The sequence below is a fragment of the Petromyzon marinus genome, chromosome 41 (genome assembly GCF_048934315.1).
Source record: "Petromyzon marinus isolate PM22_M1 ecotype Great Lakes invasive population chromosome 41, UKy_Petmar_22M1.pri1.0, whole genome shotgun sequence".
Classification (NCBI taxonomy): Eukaryota; Metazoa; Chordata; class Hyperoartia; order Petromyzontiformes; family Petromyzontidae; genus Petromyzon; species Petromyzon marinus.
In genome coordinates, this window is record NC_133707.1 from 4,016,217 (window position 1) to 4,030,353 (window position 14,137).

The following is a 14,137-nucleotide window of genomic DNA, read 5'->3' on the forward strand; positions in this document are numbered from 1 at the left end:
GCAGGGAGGGGGGGGGGGGGTCCAGGTGTCCTGCTCCCGGTGTCATCAACACCCGCACCCATCGTCAACGGCGTCAACGCTGCACGCAGCAACCGCCATCAACGTAAACACCAGCACCGGAATAACACCACAACACCATGGGCATCATCACCACCACCGCCGCCGCCACCGCCTCCCAACGATTGTGATCAGCGTCCAAGAGTGGACCACGTGGCCAGTCGTTCTTAGCCTGGGGTGCGAGATGCCCTTCCTGAGAACCGAAGGGGTGCAAGGGCTGTAGCAAAGGTTCTAAGAATCCACTGCTCTAGGCCCTAGAGTTTTGCTCGAGCGGAGGCTATTCCGCCCGCAGTGGCACGAGTAGGGAGTTGCAGGGCCGCGCCTGTACCTTCACACCGCCCTCGGAACATCGCGCCCCCCCCCCCAATCCCCCGCACATGCACGCGCGCTGGGTAAACGCGCGGCGCCCGGGAGCGCACGAGAGAGTGACGAGCGGGGGGGGGTTAAGAGGAGAGAATGGAGATGAAGGTTGAGAAAGGGGAGAGATGGAGAGCTGCATGAGGAGAGTAGGATTAGACGGGGGGGGGATGAAAATAGGGGATGGGCGTTGGATCGGGATGAGAAGGGGGGGGGGGGGTGCAGAATGATATGTAGAAAGGTGAGAGGGAGTCAAACCTGGGCGATCAGGGTTCGCGGCTCCATGCACACGCGGGCGCGCGTTCGGCCACCGTAAACATCGCGGTGACACAAACACATGGGGGAGGGGAGGCGGCGGCGGCTTGACACGAGGGTGGCTTTCATGGGGGGGGGGGGGGGGGTAGGTTGGTCAGGGTGCGTTGGACGGAAGCAGAGAGGAGAGCAGAGACGGTGACTGCAGGTGCCCCACGTGATCCACGTGACTCCAGGCACGACCCACGTGATCCACGTGACTCCAGGCACGACCCACGTGATCCACGTGACTCCAGGCACGACCACTCCAGTACACCGCGTGCCTTTCCGTCATAATCCCCTATTGTAACCACCTCCCACCCTCCCCCACCCCCGATATTCCTCTAATCCTACGGCACACCCTGGGCACTGCGGACACCTGGCCGTGGCACGGCGTGACCCCGCCATGGCACAGCACCCCAGACACGGGCATCGCGGCCGCAAGCCGTCACGGTGAAAACTCCTCCCACGCGCTCCGCGGGACCCACACGAGGCTCCCGAGTGAGCCGGGAGTGAAGCCGCCCCCCCCCCCTCCCCTCCCGATCGACTCCCACCCAGACGGACGAGTTTGCGAGTGCGTGCGTGGAGAGTTCACCGTGGTGAGCGAGGTGAGCAGGAGACAATGTGGCAGCACCAACATCATCACCACCAACATCATCACCAACATCACCATCATCATCACCACCAACATCATCACCAACATCACCACCAACATCACAAGCCACGATCCACTGCTGAACAAAGCCCCCACCCCAAAGCTGGCACCATCGCTCTCGGTTTCAGGATGCAACAATCCGTGTAGCTCCTGCACACGAGGTGTTTTCAGCGCTCCATCTCCACGGTGCACCTCCTGTCCCCTCCACTGGCTGCCACTCTTTCGTGAAGTCTCGAGCGCCAGTCATCACCGTCACTGTCGTCATCATCGTCGCATTTATTTCATCGCGCGCAATTCACACAACACGGCTCTCTACGCGCGCAAGCCCGGGAGAAAATTGGGGGGGGCGACGCTACGAGTCGTCGATTCAAGTCGAATCGGGGTGGAACGCATCACGGGGGAACGCGAAGGCAATCGGAGCAAGCGGGAAATGAGGCGAGGAAAGAACCGAGTCGGGAAGGGGATCGCGGCCGAGCTGTGGCGATCCAACGAACGTCTCGGGGGGGAGGGGAGGGTGCGGTCACACAAAGGGTGCCCACACGGCACCCTGCACGCCACGCACACTGCACACACGCACGCACGCACACACGCACGCTGCACACACACGGACGCACGCTGCACACGCGGACGCACGCTGCACACACACACACGCTGCACACACACACGCACGCTGCACACACGGACGCACGCACGCACACACACGCACAAACACAAAGATCCTCCGTATAGACTTAACCAGACTATTGAGGCACGTGCTGTTAGCGAGCACCTATGAAGGCCTACACAGCACACGAGGGGTTGGGTGGCCAGCTTCGCGCCCGGCCGCCTTTGTCTCCCCAGTGGCGATGTTGACACACCGCACCAGGTACTCATTTGAGGCTGAGTGGACCTAGGGGAGGCCCGGGACCGGTTCAGATAATCGTCACTTGGTGTTGGCAGTGAGCGGGTATCGGACTCGGGTCGCCGGGTTCGTAGCGCAGCGTAGCGCTAACCGTTCCACAACCGCTCCCCACGCTTGCACGCACATGCCACCCACATGCCACGCACACACAGGCGGACACAGGCGGACACACACTTCCCCCGCTGGCGCCACCGTTCTAACGCACGACGCGGCACCCGGGCTCGTGCGTGGGGTGGGGGGGGGGCATGACAGTGCACCCGCTCACGGCAATTCGTTTGCTCACCCACTCGTTTGCACACCCAATTTTCCGATTACCCACTTGCTCACCCACCCGGATGAGGAGGTGAGTGCGTAAGGGCGAGAGTGAAGGTGAGCTGGTGACTGAGTAAGGGGTAGGGTGAGTAGATGAGGGTGAGTGGGTGAAAGCGAGTGGCTGAGTGGGTGAGAGTGAGTGGGAAAGTGTGAGTTTGTGAGTGAGTAAGGCTTATGGTGAGTGGACGAGCGCGAGTGGGTATGTGGTTGACAGTGAGCGAGTTGGTGACTCGGCGAGGGTGAGTTGGTAAGGATCAGGGGTGAGAGCGAGTCGGTGAGTGGGTAAGGGTGGGTGAGTGAATTGGTGAGTGGATGGATGAGTGAGCTGGTGAGTGGGTGAGTTGGTGAGTGGATGGGTGAGCGAGTTGGTGAGTGGGGCGGGTCTCAGGGCCCAACCTCCACCACGGGTCGCAGGTCCTCCAGGATCCCGCTCATCTCCTTCTCCAGCGTGAAGATGAGACCTGCGCACACACACACACACCACCGTCATCTCTCACAATCACCTATCCATTGCTGGATGAAGCCCCGAGTCGTCTCCATCCCTCACAGCAACAACCGTCATTCGTCACTAAGTGGCGGTTACGTCACCGCTTGTGCCAGGCTAGGTGGACTCGGAGGCCACGTGAAGTGTCGAAGGCTCGCAGCTGGCAGGAGGTCACGGGACAGCCCCAGGTGCCATGGGTTGAATATAACATGTGGGGCTTTCACAACCAATATTTAGATTCATAATAGATTTTGCAGTCCGGTCGTATAAATGAGATGTATGTTGTACACCCTCCTCCACCTGGGTTAACACTTAAGACGTAACCACACACACAGAGTGTGCAAAACCCTGCAACACCAAGGCTGGCACGGCACATGCGGGGGTGGTTGGCCTGCATCACAACCGGAGTCATTTGAGGCTGAGCCGACCTAAGGGAGGACCAGGACCAATTCGAATAATCGTCATTGTCGTTTTGACGTGAGCGGGAATCGAACTCGGGTCGCCGAGTTCGTAGCACTGCATGCTAACTGCTACAGTACCACTTCCAACACCCTGTGTACACCCGTACACACAAACAAATCCAAAGATCTCCCAGTATAGCCTTAACAGACCGTTGGGGCAAGTGCTGTTAGCTTGCACTTATGAAGGGCAGCACATGAGGGAGTGGGTGGCCAGTACCATGCCCGGCCGCCTTTGTCTCCCCAGTGGCGATGTTTAGACACCGCACCATGTACTTATTTGAGGCTGAATCGACCTAGGGGAGGCCCAGGACCAGTTGGGATAATCGTTACTGGTGTTGGCCGTGAGCGGGAATTGAACCCGGGTTCGTCAGGTTCATAGCGGGGCGCGCTAACCGTTACACTACCCGTAACACAAACACACTCATGCGCGCGCGTACACACACCCACTCACGGCACCTCCGCCCTTGTTTGATGGGGCCGGCATCAAACAGCGGCACCAGCAAAAACATCCGGGCTCCGCCACCATTACCACCCACACTTTCACCTGCACCTTGACAACAACCGCTCACAGCCACGATTTGGTTCAGCACCGGCCTGACCCCCCCCCCCCCCCCGATTCAAAAGGGGCCGGGGGTTGGTGGACAGACGGTGGGGAGGGGGGGGGGTAGTGATGGTGGCGAGTGGGGGGGGGGGTGGCAGCCGTGAGCTCGGAGTGAGAGGGAGGAAGACCACCACAGTGCTCCCGCATGGTTCCGTTGCGAGTAACAATCCTCGTCTTCCTCCGCCCGGCGTCACGCTCAGGCGGCCTCTGTCAATGGCCGGAGCGGAGTGAGGTGTGGTGTGGTGGGGGGGGGGGGGGGGCGGCCCAGCGGGCTTGCTCGCCCCAAACTGGTTTGGTGGTGGAGCTGCGCCAGGGCCACCCCGGAGCCGGCGCCCTCACCTGTGTTGGCGGCGCTGCTCGCCACGAAGCTCACCACCAGCGGCAGGCGGTTGAAGTGAACCACCTGGGCCACACACGCGGTGACGGCGGTAGGGTGGTGGGGGGGGGGGTGTCAGTTAGCAAGGAAAATAGGGACGTACGTACGCGCGCACGCACGTGTGTGAATGGACAAACGCGCGCTCCGTACGCGCGCGTTGACGCACGCGTGCGTGTGCGCAAAGACAATGATCCCCGCTGTGCAGCCCACACAGGATGTTGGGGCGAGCGCCGTTAGCGAGTGGCTATGAAGGCCCGGCACGGCACACGTGGGGCACGGGCGGCCAACACAGCACCTGCCCGGCCGCCTGTCGCTGTCTCCGCACCAGGTACTCGTTGAAGGCTGAGTCGACCTAGAGGAGGGCCCAGGACCAGTTAAAAAGAATCGCTATTTGGTATTGGAGACGAGCAGGAATTGAACTCTGGTTGCCAGGGTTCGTGCATGGTGTAGCGGTAAGCAGCGCTTGCACACACACGAACACGTGCGAACACACAAACACACGTGTGTGTAAACACGCGCGTGCGAACACATAAACACACGTGCACGGGGCAGGGTGTAAGTCTGTGAGGAGGGCAGACACAAAGACAAAGATCCCCCATGTAGCCTACATAGGCTGTTGGGCAAGTGCTGTTAGCAAGCACCTATTAAGGCCGGCACGGTACACCAGGGGGTGAGTGGCCAGCACCATGCCTGGCCACGTTTACACACCGCACCAGGTACTAATTTAATGCCGAGTCGACCTACAGGAGGCCCAGACTGACGTTGCCTGTGAGCGGGAATCGAACCTGGGTATCAGGGTTCGCAGCGCAGTGGTTAGCGCACTGCGCTACAAACCCGCTCCCCACATGCAGATACACGCACGCACTCTCTCACACATGCACGCTCACACACACACACGCACCTCGGTCACTGCCGGAAAGATCGCCGGAGGAAGGTCTCTCGCGGAGCGTGAAGGTAAACACGGCCTTCAAAGCGGCGCGCTCATTAAATCATTCGCGCGTGCGGCCCCCTGGGCCCATCGCCAAACACGCGGCCCACAGCCGGGCCGTGCGGCCCCCTGTCCCGCACACAAAAGACCTGTGTCTTGATGGCCTCTTACTTTCCCCGCACAGGTGCACTCACGTTAATTGGTAAGCTGCCCACACAGGCACGCCCGCCGCGATTACCAAGTTACCCACACAGGTGCACCCACTGTGATTAGCAAGCTGCCCACAGGCACAAACCACCGTGATTGGTAAGCTGTCCAAACAGGCACGCTCACCGATTGGAAAGCTGCCCACACAGGCACGCCCGCTGTCATTGGTAAGCTGCCCACACAGGTTCACCCACTATGATTAGTAAGCTGCCGGGAAAAAAAGTGTAAACAAAAAGTCTCTCCATAGGACAACCACTGTTGACTTCCCCACAAAGTGGTGATCATCGTATCAACCCGGAAGGGATGATGGGCTGAGTCAACTTCCCCAACCATAATTCGAACTCGCGACCATGCGAGCCGCTTGCTCTTCTGCTGAGCCACCTGTGCAGTGGTTAGTGCTGCATTCAGCACAAGACACTTGGTTGTAGAGCTGTCCAAAATAACTAAACACACACTTCAACCCCTTCACGCAAATGTCTCTACACATACAATATAAAATACATTTTGAAAAAGGGTACCACACATCCCATTGGCTACACAAGGCCTTCTGGGTGCTCATCATTTCAGCAGCATTGATTCGACACAAGCAAAACTCTGGACCGGCTTCAACCTTCGGTGTCTCATCAGGAATCAGGCTTGCTTGCTTGAACCGATGCTGGAAACCTGGCAGATGTTTATAGGCAAGGACCCTCTCTCTTTTTGATTTAAAGCTTTCGTGACTGCAGGGATTCATATGCTTTGTTCTTTCGGTAAAGTCACATAGAAGGGAAACAATAAAATAATAAAAAATATAAAACATAAAAATTATCACGACGTTTCGACTGCAACACAAGCAATCATCATCAGGTGTGAAAACCACTTTTTTTCAAAATTTTCCTGCTGTGGTTTTCACACCTGATGATGATTTGCTTGTGTTGCAGTCGAAACGTCGTGAGAATTTTAACGTTTTATATTTTTATTATTTTGTTTCCCTTCTACGTGACTTTACCGAAAGAACCAAGAATATGACCCTCTCTCTGTTAAGATGTGGGTCCCAGTTCGATGCACAACTCGACAGTGTACAACAAAAACTAATCACTAGCGTCGCTGCAGAGAGAACACCGTCGCTGCAGAGAGAACACCGTCGCTGACTGGGAAGCGTAGGGAGCCCTAGGCGGTCGATTTGTGGCGAATTTGGCGTTTGCTGGTGTTGTGTGAAGACTTCGACGTAAGTGCTGCCCCACAGGGAGATGGAGCGGGCAAAGTGTGGGGGCGAGAGGGGGAACTCGCGGATGACTCTACTGCCTCCTGGCAGCCACGTCTCCGCATTGCAGGCTCACGGCCCCACAGACTTCAGTGTGCATATGTGTGTGGGTTATAGCACGCTGCGCTACGAACCCGGCGGCTCGAGTTCGACTCCCGCTCACGGCCAACTCTGGTGACAATTATTGGAACTGGTCCTGGGCCTCCCCAAGGTCGACACATAGTCACATAGTCACTTTAAGATGTTTTCTTGTTAATGTTTTTGTTTGTTGCGGTTGCACCCGATTCAAGAGCCGAATGGCTCACAGGGCTATGCCAAATAAATGAAACTGAAAACTGAAACTGACTCAGCCTCAAATGAGTACCTGGTGCGATGTGTAGTAAACATCGCAACTGGGGTGACAAAGGCGGTCGGGCGTGGTGCTGGCCACCCACCCCCTCGTGTGTCGTGCTGGCCTTAATGGATGCTCAGTAACAGCACTTGCCCCAACAGTCTGTTCAATCTATACAGGGGATATGAGTCCTTTATGTATCTACAGGGAGCAGTGGTGCAGTATTTTGAGGACAAAGCCAAAGACCCCGCTTCTCGCCTTAACAGACTTTTGCAGCCAGTGCTGTTAGCGAGCACCTGTGAAGGCCGGCACGGAACACAATGGGGTGGGTGGCCAGCACCACGCCCCGGGCACCTTTGTCTACCCAGTGCCGATGTTTGACACGCCATATCAGGTTCTCATTTGAGGCCGAGTCGACTTAGGGGGTGAAAATCATCACTGGTGTTGGCCGTGAGCGGGAATCGAACGTAGGTCGCCGAGTTTGTAGCGGAAGCGTGCTAACTGCTACACTACCGCTCCCCATGGTTACACATCCAATACCCGCCATTTGCCACTAATTGACGGTGCTGTCACCACGGCGCATGTGCCAGGCGCACTTTGAGGCGACGTGAAGTGTCGAGGGCTCGCTGACAGGCGGTGACAGGACAGACCCAGTGTGGCACGTTCTGTTTACGTGACAAACCTCACTAATCGGCTGCGTCGGGTGGTGGCGGGTTTAACGACACATTTATACATTTACTCGATCTAACCCCAAAAAAAAAAACCTCTTATTACGGATGACCGAGATCGCTGGCAGATGCACCTGGCGCGCCCCCACTACTGTGCCAACATTACACCGCGCAGATGTGTGCGTCCTGCGTCGTGAAGGCACCTGGAAGGAGCTGTAGTAGCACACGATGCTCTTGTTCTTGGACAGGCCGAGCTTGCTGCCTTGATCCGTGGCGAGGGCGAACGTGCCCAGGAAGCTGGGACGCAGAGCCGTTTCTGGCGCGTTCTCCGTGGCCACTGAAGGGGCAACAAGGTGGGGCGGGGGGGGGGGGGAGCAAGGGGAGGGGGTAGAGAAGGCAGCCAATATTAAGGATTCATGATAGATTTTTGGGTGAGGACACGTAATGATTTGGCCAGTAGAGAAGGCAGCCAATATTACGGATTCATGATAGATTTTTGGGTGAGGACACGTAATGATTTGGCCAGTAGAGAAGGCAGCCAATATTAAGGATTCATGATAGATTTTTGGGTGAGGACACGTAATGATTTGGCCAGTAGAGAAGGCAGCCAATATTAAGGATTCATGATAGATTTTTGGGTGAGGACACTTAATGATTTGGCCAGTAGAGAAGGCAGCCAATATTAAGGATTCATGACAGATTGTTGGGTGAGGACACGTAATGATTTGGCCAGTAGAGAAGGCAGCCAATATTAAGGATTCATGATAGATTTTTGGGTGAGGACACGTAATGATTTGGCCAGTAGAGAAGGCAGCCAATATTAAGGATTCATGATAGATTTTTGGGTGAGGACACGTAATGATTTGGCCAGTAGAGAAGGCAGCCAATATTAAGGATTCATGATAGATTTTTGGGTGAGGACACGTAATGATTTGACCAGATTTCTGCAGTCAGACCCTTCACCACCCAACACGACATAGCCGAACAAATTAAGCTGTCACAAGAGTAAGAGTTGAATGCGCAAATTATTTGTTGATTCAGCTCACTCACCGGTGAGCTGAATAACAATTCTCACACCCCAATCTTGCGACGCGACACGATGTTTTAACTTCAAATTGTGCCTCGCATCTTCAGGATAATCTCGTGAGAATGTAATCCAGAAACCCACTGTAATATGTATGCGTTCCAAAGTTTCAGATTAATTTTTTTTTTCTAAATCAGCCCGAGGAGCGTGGTGAAGCACGATGAAGCATGGTCAAGAGTGGTGAAGCGCAGTGAAGCGTGATAAAGCGCGATGATGAGCGGTGAAGCGTGGTGAGGCACAGTGAAGCGTGGTGATGCACTGTGAAGCGTGGTGATGCACTGTGAAGCATGAAACGTGGAGAAGCGTGGTGAAGCGTGAAGCACTGTGAAGCCTGGTGAAGCGAAGTGAAGCGTGGTGAAGCGTGGTCAAGCGTGTTCATGCACGGTGAAGCATGAAACGTGGAGAAGCGCGGTGAAGCGTGAAGCACTGTGAAGCGTGAAGCACTGTGAAGCGAAGTGAAGCGCGCGGTGAAGAGCAGTGAAGCATGGTGAAGTGTGAAGCGTGGCGAGGCACTGTGAAGCGTGGTCATGCACGGTGAAACATGAAACGTGGAGAAGCGCGGTGAAGCGTGAAGCACTGTGAAGCATGGTGAAGCGAAGTGAAGCGCGGTGAAGAGCAGTGAAGCGTGTTGAAGCACAATGAAGCGCGGTGAAGCGTGAAGCACAGTGAAGCACAGTGAAGCACGGTGAAGTGTGAAGCGCGGTGAAGAGCAGTGAAGCGTGAAGCACAGTGAAGCACAGTGAGGCGTGGTGAAGTGTGAAGCGCGGTGAAGCGAAGTGAAGCGCGGTGAAGAGCAGTGAAGCGTGAAGCACAATGAAGCGCAGTGAAGCGTGAAGCACAGTGAAGCGCGGTGAAGCGAAGTGAAGCACGGTGAAGCGTGAAGCACGGTGAAGCACGGTGAAGCGTGGTGAAGCACGGTCAAGCGTGGTGAAGCACGGTGAAGCGTGGTGAAGCGTGGTGAAGCATGGTGAAGCGTGGTGAAGCGTGGTGAAGCCAAGTGAAGCGTGGCACCTTTGATGATGGGCACGCCGTCGCGATCCGAGATGACGATGGCGTGGAGCCCGTCCACCCTGAGCAGAGCAGAGCAGACACGGGACAGAGATCACATGACACACGGCGACCAACCACAGCTCACCGTAACCCATGCAAGCGCGTGATCACATGAATCGGAAGCCCAATCGCAGTTCAAATTATGATTTTGGTTGAAAATTCATGAATTTAGACCAATGTGAAGAAAGATTACTTTGTAGAAGGGAAAAAGGAAGATTTGACAAAGTTACTTACTTCACCAGTTGCTTATACAGGTACCTCTTGAGATCCTGTAACACAAAGATGTAGGGCAAATAAACCACGGCCTCCCGTTTACCAGGACACCTCAAAATCACACACACACATACCTACATATACCACAAGGGCACACACACACAACACACGCGCCAAAATACATGTAACACTACAAACATGCATCACACTCACACACCGCACACAGACGTCTGCAATTACCATGACAACACGTACACACCACACACACACTCACAGATATCTCCCCGGTTACCATGAACATACATTTTAGGTGGTACGCCATCCACCCTCCCCCCCACCCTTACCGTCCCCGTTTTCTGTTTCCAAGAAGTGAGGGCGCTTTGCATAGGAGGGGAGAGCGAGGTGAGCGGTAGAAGAGAGTGCACGGAGAGTAAGGGAATGCGTAGAGTGGAGAGACTGGTGGAGGGGCAGAATCAGAATCTGTATTTATATTGGAGGAATCCGATGAGCTATAAAGCTCTTTTTCACAGGCAGTCAGGGGAGAGTGAGGCCCTGTGATTGACGCCACCTGGGCGCCTCTGCCATGAGGGGATGAGTGCGCAAACACACGGCAGCACAGCAAGTAGCATCCATCGACCCCTGGGGGTCAGACGTGTGTGGCGGAAGTCGTCGTCTCTCACCTCCGCCATGGCGAGGCCGGACCACCAGAGGCTCGGCTCGGACTCGCAGAGGGTGGAGGGAGGAGGCCCCGGGAGAAACGTCTGCAGTGAGTGCAAGGATTATAATAAACCACAGTGAGAAAATATATAAACAGTTCTACCATATATCTCCGGATTATGAGACGCTCTGGAAAGTACACACACACACACGCAACACCCCAAGTTTTGATTATAAACAAAAGTGGCGCAGTGCGTTTTATAATCAGGAGACTAGTTTAGCCAATTTCTCATCATTGTGTAATCTCTGCGCGCCCTGGTCAAAGCCGAGGAGCTCACGATAAACTACTGGCGCACGATGGCACGAGATACGGCTCACCAGTCAGCAGTGACGGGGCCATGAACCGACTTGCCGTGCTAGAATGTAGCTCAACATGGGCTCTGTGATGGTACAGTGAATGTGGCGAATCCGTAACAATAACACTGTATGTACTCTGTTCTTTACTTACTCAGGATAACCTTACCGCGTAATGAGATTCCTGCTACATTATAAAGTGTGGGTTAACTCCAACCTTTTCCAAAAACTCCAGCGTGGAAGAGTAGGCCAATGTACCTTCTAGAGGGCTTTCTTGAGCTCTAGTCGAGGGCCCCTTCCGCCAGTAGTGGCGTGAGCGAGCTATTGCAGAGCTGCGCCTTTATACTTTTACCAAGAGACTCGGCGAGGTTCTCCTGGGTGAACAAGCGTCCTTATAGCAAGAGCCTGCTACCAATCGCGCACGTTAGACCAACTCCATTATTTGTAAGAGTTTAGCTTCGTATTGGGAGACTTCTGACTCACGGTTTCCCCTTCCCTCACCTCTCATTTTAACCTCGCTAACCCGCTTCCCCAGATCTACCTCCCTAAACCTCCGTCACCTCCACCTCCTCCATCCCCGGAGTCCCCCGTCTCACAACCGCCTTCAAACCCCCTCTCCTCCCCCCATGGGAGACCGACTCAGCCAGCGCCCCCCCCCCTCCACCCCACGCGCCGGGCCGGGCCCGCCTTTCTCGGTAGGGTCTCTAGGCAAGAGAGGTGGAGACCAGGCCGCAACCCGAAGATCCACGGGGAAGCGAGGGCCCCCCTCCCCACCTTGCCCCGCTCGTCCTATCGCCGCGACGTGAGCGAGTCGAGTGTCCCCGACGATGAGGTTGGCAGGGGAGATGAAGCGGGGAGCGGTACACTCACCCCGGGAGAGGGAGTAGACGAGGCGAGAGGAAGAGCCGAGGCGACCGCGAATGCAACACAAGCGACGGCACGTGACCCGACCGACTCACGTGGTCACAACCCGACCCACGTGACCCCAGCCTTCACAATGGTGTGGTGGGGGGGTGGTAGATTTCGTGATTATTTTAGGCGATTCAACCCACACAAAAAATAACATTTATTGCGGATAATATTGGTCGCGAAAGCCTACGTGATGAAACTAAACTTTTTTTTTAATTTCCCCAGGTAAGGCCCACCAAGGTTTTCGCTTTTTGTTCACAAGAGACCGATTACACTATTATGTAACACGATGTAATGTCCCTGGGTCGTGTTATTTACTAATTGCTTATGCCTCAAAAGTACAGACAATTGCTATTATTCCCCACAAACGTTGCTTTTGTGACCAGGACTTTATGTTAAGGAATGACACAAATTCACACGTTTTCTCATTGAAAATAGGTACATTGCAAAATATCACTGTTCTGGTCACAAAAGCAACGTTTATAACAAAAATAAGCTATTTTCTGTACTTTTGAGGCATAAGCAATTAGGAAATAACACTTATTACCCAGGAACAAATTAATAAATTTGTTATCGTGTTAATGGAGTGGATTATTAACTTTGCTTTTGTGTCCTGGTCAAAAAAGCAAAGTTTGTGGGGAATAGCCACTTTCTGTACTTTTCAGGCATAAGCAATTGGAAAATAACACTACCCAGGAACAAAACAAAAAAAATTGTTACAGTGTTATCACAAATAATAGCCATCGAAAACAAAAAGCGATGCAGAGAAAGAAAAAAAGAGTCCAAACCTTTAGGATGCACTTACCTGCTGGTGGTCCATTCCCACCTATTTTCATTCAGTTGTTGTTGATGCGTGGAGGGTTTAGTTCAGCACCTCCCTGGGTTGCACGGCAAAAGAATGAGCATCTCGCCATTGGCGACATACATTTCTGGATGTGAATGGGGCGTGGGGGGGGAGGCGTTTACTCAGCCCCATTGTCCCTCCTGGGGGGTCGATACAAAAAAAGAAACGAGTAACGCCTCACTTTTTGGTTATTTCGGTAAAGTCACGTAGAAAGAAAAAAATGTAATAGTACAATACGTCTCGATTGCAACACAAGCAATCATCATCAGGTACGAATGAATGAGAAAAAAACAAACCTAGTAAACTTATAAATATAATGCAATACAACACAGAGAGTCGGCGAACATAAGTCAACACCCTACCTGGTTGATTACGTTCTTCCAAAGATTGCTACATTTGAGAGACAAAACACAGACACGGAGGCATAATTCCTGCAGTCACGAAAGCTCAAAATTAAGTTTAAACCACCTCTACAAAAAGGATTTAAGTTAGTTTTATATCTCTGTGTTGTCTCTCTCTGCTTGTGTCTGTCTTTGTGTCTCCGTGGCTGTCTTGTCGCTCTCTCAAATATCACACTTAACTTTTAATTTAGCAATCTTTGGAAGAACGTAATCAACCAGGCTATGCGTTGAGTTGACCGACTGTGTTGCATTGCATTACTTTCCCAAATTTTACTAAGTTTTTTAATTAAGTTTATTTTCTCTGAGTCTCTGTGTTGTCTCTTTAGTAATTCCTACAGTCACGAAAGCTCCAAATCTCTCATTGACATGCTAATTTCTCTACCCCCCCCCTCTCTCTATTTAAAGCCTAGACACAGAGGCGTTGTTTCTCTGTGTGCCTATGTGTCTGTGTTGTCCCTCTGCTTAGGTGTCTGTCTATGTCTCCGTGTCTGTGTTTTGTCTCTCTCAAATGTAGCAATCTTTGGAAGAACGTTATCAACCAGGTAGGGTGTTTTGAATGTTATGTTAGCCGAATCTCTGTGTTGTATTGCATTATCTTTCTAAGTTTACTAGGTTTTTTTCCTCATTCATTCGTACCTGATGATGATCGCTTGTGTTGCAATCGAAACGTCGGATTCTATTATTTCATTTATTTTCTTTCTACGTGACTTTACCGAAAGAACCAAAAAGTTATTCCTGCAGTCACGAAAGCTC

The 14,137-nt window shown here is 53.4% G+C and overlaps 1 protein-coding gene across 3 annotated transcripts; it reads right to left on the reverse strand.

Annotated features, from left to right (window-relative positions):
- Positions 1 to 1,616: 1,616 nt before the first annotated feature.
- On the reverse strand, positions 1,617 to 13,305 carry LAMTOR3 (late endosomal/lysosomal adaptor, MAPK and MTOR activator 3). 3 transcript variants are annotated; one of them, XR_012946505.1, is made up of 8 exons: positions 12,945 to 13,305; positions 10,900 to 10,980; positions 10,241 to 10,275; positions 9,968 to 10,026; positions 8,076 to 8,209; positions 5,397 to 5,552; positions 4,459 to 4,522; positions 2,983 to 3,034 (listed from the first exon to the last, which is right to left on the reverse strand). XR_012946505.1 is itself a non-coding variant. In XM_032969165.2 (7 exons), the coding sequence occupies exons 1-7, from the start codon at positions 12,957 to 12,959 to the stop codon at positions 2,958 to 2,960; spliced, it is 465 nt and encodes a 154-aa protein (XP_032825056.1). In that variant the 5' UTR covers positions 12,960 to 13,100; the 3' UTR covers positions 1,617 to 2,957. The 3 variants fall into 3 exon arrangements, 2 of the variants coding, with proteins under 2 accessions (XP_032825056.1, XP_032825058.1); XM_032969165.2 differs by lacking the exon at positions 5,397 to 5,552 and having other exon boundaries at positions 1,617 to 3,034; positions 12,945 to 13,100; XM_032969167.2 differs by lacking the exons at positions 5,397 to 5,552; positions 12,945 to 13,305 and adding an exon at positions 12,101 to 12,237 and having other exon boundaries at positions 1,617 to 3,034.
- Between the last annotated feature and the right edge of the window lie 832 nt (positions 13,306 to 14,137).

Excerpts from the sequence above, each read along its gene's own strand:
- LAMTOR3 (XM_032969165.2), bottom strand. Across the intron at positions 10,276-10,899 it reads CCGGCCTCGCCATGGCGGAG|GATCTCAAGAGGTACCTGTA; the intron begins GTGAGAGACGAC and ends TTTGTGTTACAG. Across the intron at positions 8,210-9,967 it reads CGGCGTGCCCATCATCAAAG|TGGCCACGGAGAACGCGCCA; the intron begins GTGCCACGCTTC and ends TTGCCCCTTCAG.